We start from the raw sequence: 10,328 nt of genomic DNA on the forward strand, positions 1-10,328 counted from the left end.
TTCAACTCGTCAAAGAATCCGGTGTTCGAGCACAAGTTGGGGACTTCGGTATGAATCAAGACATGTATATATGTTGTTATTCTCATTTATATTTGTATACGGTATATGCACTAAAATTTTCCAAATTGTATAAAGAGATTATTTATTTATTTTATTAATATTGTTTAATAAAATCGTGACCCATGTCCTACATAGCTTTCGAGATCAATAGCTTTCTTCATGAATCATGATACAAAAAATATACTCTACTAAGGTGATGCAGTGCCTTCTTCTGGTGCCGTAGAGTTCAACCGACTTGATGACTTAATGCTTGTTGGCCATGTTCAATACACATAAGCAGTCCAGACCTGGGACAAAAAAATCCAAGAAGCTCTCTGATTTCACTACTCACTTCACTTTCGTTATAGATACACTAAACCAGTCTAGATATGGCGACGGTTTGGCTTTCTTTCTTGCACCAGTTGGCTTTCAAATCCCACCAAACTCAGGTGGTAAATATCTAGGACTGTTCAACTCAAGTAACTATAATTCGCCCCAAAACCAAATTATTGTTGTTGAGTGTGATACATACAATAATTCTTGGAGTATTGAACCTCCATATCGTCATGTGGGTATCAATGTCAACTCGATTATTTCATCAAATTTTGCTTTTTGGAATGCCAGTTTGCACAGCGGAGAGCCTGCAGACGCTTGGGTGGCTTTCAATGCTACCACTCACATGCTGAGCCTGTCTTTGCGTTATGGAGCTGAAAATGCACCTACAGATTATATCCACCTATCGTATAAAGTTGACTTAAGAGAAGTTCTTCCCGAGTTGGTGGCAATTGGATTTTCGGGTGCCATCGGTCTTGTAAAGGAGAAGCATACTCTTCGATACTGGAAGTTCAGTTCAAGCTTGAAAACACTACAAGAAGGGGAAGATGAATCAAAGAAAAGGAAACTAGTAGCGAGATTAGCAATTCCTCTAATTTGTGAATATTAACTAATTGACTTTCTGGAATATTGGAATATTAGTTTGTGAATATGGATTAGGATTCATCATTATTTGAACATTAGTTTGTGAATATGGATTAGGATTCATCATTATTTGAACATCTGTGCATGAATTACGTTTATTAATTGGTAAGACTCATGATCTGATTGTTTTATGATTTCAATAATATGACTTCCCATGTTGCCATATAGATGCAACTTCACAAGAAAATTTATGGATAATGATTGCATATATAGGGTATGTTTGGCAAAACTAGCCGGTGGCTGGAAGCTGGTGACTGGTGGCTGGAAGCTGGTAGCTGGAAGCTGTAGCTTTTAGATATATTTAGATGTTTGGCAGAGTAGCTGGAGCTTTTAATAAAATGTATAAAATGACCAAAATGGGCATAACTAAAAAACAATAATATTAAATGTACTTATTTTGGAAGGTTATTTAAGTAATTAAAATACTAAAAGCTTGTAGCTCTTTCTAAACGCTATTAGTTGGAGCTTTAAGCTTTAAGCTGTTTCTCATGACCTAAAAGCTTCAAGCTCCTTCAACAAAACAAGACTTTTAATTGAGTATGAGCTTTTTCTTAAAAACTTGAAGCTTGAAGCCCCTAAAAGCTCATTGCCAAACATACATATAATGATTGCTATATGATTGTATTAGAATAGAAGATTAATGTTGTTTTATTGCCTATACATGAAATTATTATTTGGATCGTGAACCAATTTGGAACCCATTTAATATTTTAATTTATTTTATATTGATGGCCGTAACTATGTGATTTGAATCAAATGAAAAAGTTTAAATCACTTTTTGGCAAGTGTTTATTTGATTTAAAGGGTTCAAGAAATGGGGACTGGGTGTTTTTCTAAAGTTGCAAAGACCAGCGGTTTTGTTTTCTGTTAGTACAAAATTGGGTCCAAGAATACACCGTCACAACCAGGTAGGTATTAAAAATCTTGTTTGATTATTAATTTTGGTTTATAAGATATCAAAAATGTCACAAGATCCTAACTAATCTCCAGAAGAGAATCAAACATGTTTCACATAAATATATATATTTATATGATGTATGGTTATATGACCGACATGAGAAATATTTATAGCACCTCTGTATGCTAGTAATCATTTAAATATGATAGTATTCCTAGTTTTAGGGGGAGATAAGAATGAAAAGCCTGATGATATATGAAATAATATGAAATGCACTACAAATATCAAATTTAAGATCCTGGAAGAGGTCAATATAAATCTGAAGTCAAAGATGTCATACATTCATAAAGAGTAACTAAAGAGTTACTAGATGCATTCATAAAACACATATAGAGTGACAATGTCACATATACCAGTATCAAATTCATTTGCTCGAATTGAAGTAATCCCAGAAGAGATTACAATACAAAGAAACGTGGGAGACCAATCGGTTCCAAAGATAAGAACCCACGAAAATCGAATGACCAAAGTAATGTACTTGGTGTAACCCTAGAAGAGGTTACTTGTAAAACCATATAAGAGGTTATTAATATAATACCATGTTAGGTAAATGTCCCAGAAGAGACTAATATATTTCTAGAAAGAAATAATAAAACCTTGGAATAGGTAAATGTCCTAGAAGAGACTAATATAATCTATAAAGTTCCAGAAGAAACACCAGTATTAAATCGATATGAGATCTCTACAAATTATGTACTAAAGTACAATATGGAACCAACATAAAACGAGCGCTAATGAATGCTTGCATATGCTATAGCTACAGATGTAATCGATGAGAAAGATTACGAATCTAAAACTCTGTAAGAGTATACACACAGAGATGATTGCCAAAATGGCAAAATGCCTTTAAGGCTAAACAAGAATTGTATGACGAGCAAAACGTTTTCGAACCTGCAGTTCGAACATCCATAAACGTCAAACCAGTTGGTTATAAATGGGTGTCCTAAAAATAAAAAGGAATGAAAAGAATGAGATTTGCGATGTATGGCACGAGTTGTAACACAATGGTTGTTTTCCAAAATCCCAGAAGTTGATTATGAGGAAACGTATTCCCCTGTAGTGGATGCGATAACCATTAAATGTTTTAATCAGCCCCGCAATCTCAAAAGGACTTCAGATAAAAGTTATGTATGTTATCACTGTATATTTGTACGTGACAATTGAACATTACATATACATGAATATCCCTGTATGGATAAAAATGCCTGAAGCATTAAAAAAATACCCCGAGATATGAATCTAAGATTTTTATACGGTCTCAATAAAACTAGTCGTATGTGGTACAAACGACTCTATAGACATCTGAATAAAGGGTATGAGTTTGGTCAAATGTGTCATATGCATTTATCATAATTTCATTCTTAAAAGTTCATATAATCGCAGTTTACAGTGATGATGTCCTACATCATCGAGAGACTCTGTCGAACTATTTAAGAGAAAATTTTGATATGCAATAACTTGACGCAACTAAATTAATCCTCAACCAGCAGTTCGAGTATTTGTGTAATTGCATATTTGTTTGTTAATCAAATTGCATCCAGAAGATGTTAACATATTTTAATAACGGATAAAGTTGGTTCACTAAGCACACTTAAGATTGTTTGATCTCTAAATGCACATATAAATCTTTACCGTCCCCAAGAAGAGGGCGAAGATATACTTGGTCCAGAAGTACCATAGTTAAATGAGATCAATGCCTCAATGCATCTTGTAAATATTACGAGATTGAATACCGCAGTATTAATATATGTGCTAGTGAAATTTGATTATATTCTACCACGTTGCACTGTTTTTCCCTTCACTAAGTTTTGTCCCATGTGGTTTTCTTAGTAAGGTTTTTAATGAGGCAACATAACTGATATAGTAGCATCAGTTTATCTTATAGGTCCCGAAGTATTGATTTAACATCATCCTGAAGCATGTTGTTTGTTATGTACAATACGCGATGCACGATTTTTGCCCCTTAGCTATGGTTTTGTCCCACCGGGTTTTCCTAGCAAGGTTTTTAGCGAGATAGCATCATTAAGCATATTAAATGATAAGCTAATATCCTCTAAATGACTCGATACATGGATTTGTTCCATAAAGAAAATATAGAGTCCCATGTTATGTTTATGCAGGATATCCATCAGACTTGCACTAAGATTGACTATAATTCAGAAACACTATCAATCATGAAGATAAATGATCCAACACAACAAGATTCGTGGGATTTAGACTAAATCAAAGACCTAAAGACTATATATGAAGACAATACAACTTGCATAGTTCTTATTGGAGACGACTACATTAAAATCAAGTCAAGCAGCAACGAAAGAAGATTGATTTTTAAAGACTTAGATATTATGTTCAATTGAGGGGGAGAAACACACATGTTGTACTCTTTTTCCTTACACTAAGTTTTGTCCCTCTGGGTTTTCTTAGTAAGGTTTTAACGAGGCAACATAACTAATCCAGCAGTATTAGTTAATATCGGTCCAGAAGAACCGAGCCAACATTATCCAGTAGTATAATGTTGATAGTGTATATAATGTATATCTGAGGGGGAGTGTTGTAAACCAGATATACAATACCCCACATAAATGTATTTGACGGTTAGTTTTATATTTTACATGTGTATATACGTACATTATGGTTAGTATGAATGACTTGATCATCAATAATATTCTACACAAATTCTCTCTGGATTCTCTGGTTCATTTTAGAAACAACCATTATTAATCACTTTAAAGTTTAACTCCTTTCTTCTTCCTTCTCCCTTCTTCTTCCTTACTTTCTTCCCTACTTTCTACTTTCTGTAAACTCCTTCCTGTTTCTTTCTTCTTCCTTCATGTTTATTTTCTCTCTTCTCTTCACACTTTAAATGCTTAATAAGAGATAAATCATGTAACCGGAGGGTGGGCACTTGGACTTAAACAAGAAGATTGGACTATTAACTAGACTAAGAACATGGGTTAAACACCGGTTGGACGGTTGGCATTAGCCCACCCTCCTTTGCCCTTGGATCCGCCCCTGCTGCAGTGTCCATCTATTACTCGGCACCAGATGGCACTGAATTCAATTTGTCTAGTGCTGCAATGACCAACAGTAGCATCGATATGGCACGTTGAACACACATGGTTGTTTAAAGTAATTAATGAATTTATTTTGGGATTGTGTATCTGTGTTTGACATCAATTGAATTGTTGCATATTGTATTTAATGTAATTTGTAAGATGACCCCACTGATATAACTATCATCCAACTATCCAATCTACCTTATTAATGCATATACATGCTGTATTTTTTCTTTTAACGATTAAGTGTTGCACTCTACATGGATTGAGCCCTTACCTCCTATCAGCACATTTGAACAATGAATTGGTGGAGTTTGAATTCAGGAAAAATTAGTTAACAGATTTGTATATAAGTTTGAACAATAAATAATCTTGAAACACTATACTTGGTGTAAGAAAATGTTCTTTTTGTTGGAAAGTGTCAAAGTGGAACTGTGGAAGAGATAATCACGAGATACATAATCTCACACAGGTATAATCAAACAAGGACTTCATATTTAACGGGGTTTACGTAGTTATGTCATAACCAAACCAATAACGTACTGTTGCAAAATCAAATATGCATTAACACAATTCATCTCACAATAGAATGAATAAGCACAAGATTAAAAACATAATAAACTTGCTTGATTGCCAATAGTTCATACAACAAACTTCTTACAAACACAAATGACGTAAGTTGCACTTTCTAAAAGGACACAAGACCCCTAACTTATAGTTGATATATTCCAGCATTCCCCTTTAAACTAAACTAATTGCTTTGAACCCGCGTGTAATGGTGGGGACACGGGCGGAACTCAGCATTATTGATTCGGTTTGTTAGGACACTTTCATTCCTTGTAATAAGCAATGTGTGTAACATGCCTTGTTTGGCATTTCAAGAATATAATAACCAAAATTTTGCAATCCGAAAATTCAATGAAGCATGCCACACCAAAAGTAGACCCAAACCACACTAAAGTCTCTCAAATGAAATGAAAGTGAACCCCAGCCCCTTCAATGTCCCTGGCCTGGGCTTGGGCTTGACTCTTAAGGGTGGAGAGTTTCAAAATGTGTTTTACACACACAACTAACCTCTCTCACACACAAATATTTTGACATTTACAAGTAGAGATGCATACTTAGGTGTTCAGATTTGACATTTTTTAAACTGAATTCCGGGTTTAACATATTCGAATTCATTACATTCAAAACTGATTCATGACAATATATCAATATCTATCTATACTAGACATAGACACCTTCTTTTTAAGAGTTTTACAAATCAATCAACAGATAATACAACCTTCAATGCATCTAGGATAAAGGTAAATATGTCCAATATAAAAGTCAACTGTCATTAAATAATAGTTACAATATTGTCCCCTTCACTTTGCTTAACTTTTGTAAAATGTTAAAAAATAGTTACAATTATGATCATTGATCTTTCACTTATGTGTGATTTTTATTTTCACTTTTAATCCAACTTCCCCCATGATTTTTACACCTTAATAAATGTTTCACACATTAATATTTTTTAAAGAAATTGCACCATAAAACGGTAATGGGAAGGCGGTTAAAACGCACACGCTAGTTAGTTTCACGAGGGATGTCGACGATAAGTCCTAGTTTTAAGGTTACAATATTAAAATAAATAAACTAACGACATAAATGAACAAGAATAGGTTCATAACGGATTTGGGGATCGATAAATCATTGAATAATAATTTATATTACTTTTATATAAGTGTAATAAGAACATAAACAATTTAAATATTATGATTTTTAAACAATGAAAAGCTAATTTAATATTATAGATATTATCTATTAAACTAATAACTTGCTTTTAAAAGTTTACGGTGATCGGTTCATCTAGCGAATAAAAACTATTTTTAGTTAACTTATTTATAAATTATACTAGCTTTTGATTCGAAAGAAAACTTATGTGGGTTTATCAATAATAGATAAATAAATCAAACTGTGTGTGTATCTATATATACATACAAGGTACGTTATGTTAGAATAAAAACCTACCTGATTTGTAAAAACTTTATAAACTCATTCTCAACACATGTTTTTAATTAAGGTTTGAAATTTATGGTTCACAATTAAAGTTAATAAAATATGTTTACATTTTCTCTCTCCTGAAACTATGTTTAAAAGTTAAACAAAATGTCAAAAAAATAGATAACAATTTTTTTTAATTTTTTGATGTTTTTTATTTAACAACACATGTTATATATATATATATATAAAGAACGATGTTACATAGGGTTTTCACGGGTTTTCTCAACTTAAAAGGGTTTTCAAATTATACTTCTCTTATACATACATACATACATACATACATACATATGTGTGTGTGTGCGCGCGCGCTCGCATACAATAATGAGAATTTATTTTGAGGGTTTTAAGGTGTTCGGTCCACTAAATGGTTAAAAATATTATTAGTTTTTATGGTATTAATTAATTAACATAAAAGGAGTAAAAGAAAATAACAATAATAAAAAAGAAAGCAAAAACCGGCCTTTGTAGGGCTCGAACTCGTGCCAACCAAAGTCTAGAACCATAACAAGCATTGCACCAGCTAACTGGGCTGGTGTCTAACCTTTAATTACTTTAAAAAAAATTAATTTATAGCGTAACAGCAATAATCCTCAAATCCTATCATAAAACCCTAGATAAATTCAAACCCGATTGATCACCATAGTCCCTCTGTTAAACTAAATTGACAGAGGGCTTTTGATTAGGGCATGAAAACAAGCATGATCCATATAACAATTACCTAGAATAAAGTCTGCTTGAATGAGATCGACGAATTAGGGTTTTTCGGCTTGGACACGAACCTGAACTAGATTCAAACAGCTTCTGGATCAAAATTAGTTTAGGCTTGTGATTCGAAATGAGCTAAGGAGTATGTTGGACAAGTTAATTGCAGCTCGTTTAGGCCGCGGTTTATGATAGCATGAAATTAGTGACAATTAGCTGTTATTAGATCAATTACATCTATGATTGAACGCGTTTGCCAGTAGTTAACATGCAAAGAAGATTGGCTTTCACTCAGTTCTGTTCCTAGCCGGTTCGAATTAGAGATTGGCTTTCAGTCTTAGTCGTCATTTGTGCATAAGAAAGATCAAGGACTGATTTTCAGTCTTCAATTATTTGTCAAAATTATACCAATTGCAAAACTAATATTCATTATCCATAGAGATTTATAGATCAAGCAATTATCGAGTAATATTCAGTCTTCAATAACGACCCGTATACTATTATTTTGAGAACATATATTAGAGATTGACAATCAGTCATAACAATTAATGCGAGATATATAAATGAGTGATTTTCAGTCTTGAATAAAGAACGAATTAGAAACTGAAGTGATGGTCTATATGATCAATTATACTTAACCAGGGTAAATGATGGTCACATTGAGTTATTAATGGTTAAGTAGCATTTTTTTTTTTTGAAAAATGAACTCGTTGGTGTGACCGGTTGAACCGATAACCGGTGAAGGCGTGGGTCTAAATACACACTTGAACCATTTTACAGTTAATCGGGTAGAAAGGCTCACGGTTTTGAAACCTGGACCGAGCCGGTTGACCGAGACTCGATCATGAGCCGGATTTGGTTTGATTTGTTTGGACCAGTTTGAGTTTGATTGACCAATTCGACCGGTCGGACCGGTTTGATGATCATACTGGGTTGAGCAAATTTGTTTTTTATTATGAAACTTGTTAGATTCAAACTTGTTTAAAATGATTTACCAACGATTCTAGAAAGAACTTAATTTTATATTTCATATTTAAAAATTATATTTACAATTCACTTATGTATGAAGAAAAATATTACTCGTAGATTATATGTTTAAAAATTAATTTTTATTTTATTTAAATAAATGAAATAACTACAATTTTTTTTAATTCGACACTACTTAAATTTTATCTAATATTTGAATATATTTAAATTAATTATGACGTTATCCAGTTATAGTATTTGATCCGACTTGTAACTCGGTAAGGCGTGATTCAGTGCCCGGTCCGAGTCTGAAACGTTGGTTACGCCAGAAACCGGGTTGAACTTGTAGCAGGTCGAAGTGGATCATTGTCGGTCAAGTTGCAATGCATGTTTTTTTATATTTCGGGAGTATTTTGTTTTATAAACGAGAAAAGAAATGTTGAATGCTTGAATTTAACAAGTAGCGTTCTGAGATTCAAGTTTTAAGATAAGGAGCCTATTAATACTGAAAAATAATAATTTGAATTATGAAGTTTTAAGAAGTATTAGAAGGATTTGTAGCCATACAAAAATCCTCAAATTTTTTTTTTAAAAAGTAATAAAAAACCATAATTCAAAACTTAATAAAAAAACAAAAAATGTAAAAACACAATATTTCCACCGTCTTTCTCGTTCTCAAAAAAAATGTTGAGTGAAAGACATTATTGTGTCTTTTTGTTTATCATTGTATTTTATGTTTATTTTTGTCATTGATTATATCTTTTTTTCCTGACATTATGTTTTTTTTTCTTGATATTTGTGTTATATTACTCAACATTATGTTATATTTTATTCGACATTGCGTTATATTTTTGCGATCTATTGTGTTTTTTAGTTATAATTGTGTATATTTTTCATTTTCGTTATTGTGTCTTTAATCTCGGCATTGTGTCTTTTCGTTGGCTTTTTTAAACAGGAATGATGGGGCAGACATTTTAGTTTCTTAATTTTTTTGTTTTTTTATTTATATTTTGAGTTATGATTTTTTATTAATTTTTTGAATTTATTTTTAAATGATTTTTTGTGTAGTAACAAATCCTTCTCACACGTTTCATTTTTTGTCTCTCTTTTTATTTACTTTATCAAATTTCACAATTTTCTAGAAAATTAACTTCTTTATTTCCACTCTCAAAATTCATTCGTGCTAGATCTAAAATTAATAGAAAATTAACTTCTTTATTTCCACTCTCAAAATTCATTCGTGCTAGATCTAAAATTAATTAACTTCTTTATTTCCACTCTCAAAATTCATTCGTGCTAGATCTAAAATTTTGAATTCCCCACATCCCAAATTAATCTCTCTTCCTATAACCCTGGATCTAAAACAAACAAGCACACATGACACTCTTTTTCTCGTCTATATCATTGTATGGATACGATTGTAAAGCCCAATCCACCAGCTCTGCCGTTCACTTCCTCTAATCATCTCTTTATTGTCATAATTCTTAGGGCCTGAGTTTCCGCGGCCTTCTCGATGCAGAAATGATGTCGACTTGGGAATAAAGATCAAACAATAGTAATATATTAACAGTAGTAGCAGTAGC

At 32.5% G+C, this 10,328-nt stretch overlaps 1 protein-coding gene across 1 annotated transcript; it reads left to right on the top strand.

The window, feature by feature from the left end:
* Positions 1-319: 319 nt before the first annotated feature.
* Positions 320-982, top strand: LOC143610639 (L-type lectin-domain containing receptor kinase IX.1-like). The gene has a single exon (XM_077085058.1). The coding sequence runs from the start codon at positions 320-322 to the stop codon at positions 980-982; it is 663 nt and encodes a 220-aa protein (XP_076941173.1).
* Positions 983-10,328: the final 9,346 nt, after the last annotated feature.

Source organism: Bidens hawaiensis, unplaced genomic scaffold (genome assembly GCF_021521415.1).
Source record: "Bidens hawaiensis isolate Kalapana, Puna unplaced genomic scaffold, B.hawaiensis_p1.1 tig00027288_1, whole genome shotgun sequence".
NCBI lineage: Eukaryota > Viridiplantae > Streptophyta > Magnoliopsida > Asterales > Asteraceae > Bidens > Bidens hawaiensis.

Bases quoted from the DNA above. Each gene is read 5' to 3' on its own strand.
- LOC143610639 (XM_077085058.1), top strand. From the start codon at position 320: ATGTTCAATACACATAAGCAGTCCAGACCTGGGACAAAAAAATCCAAG.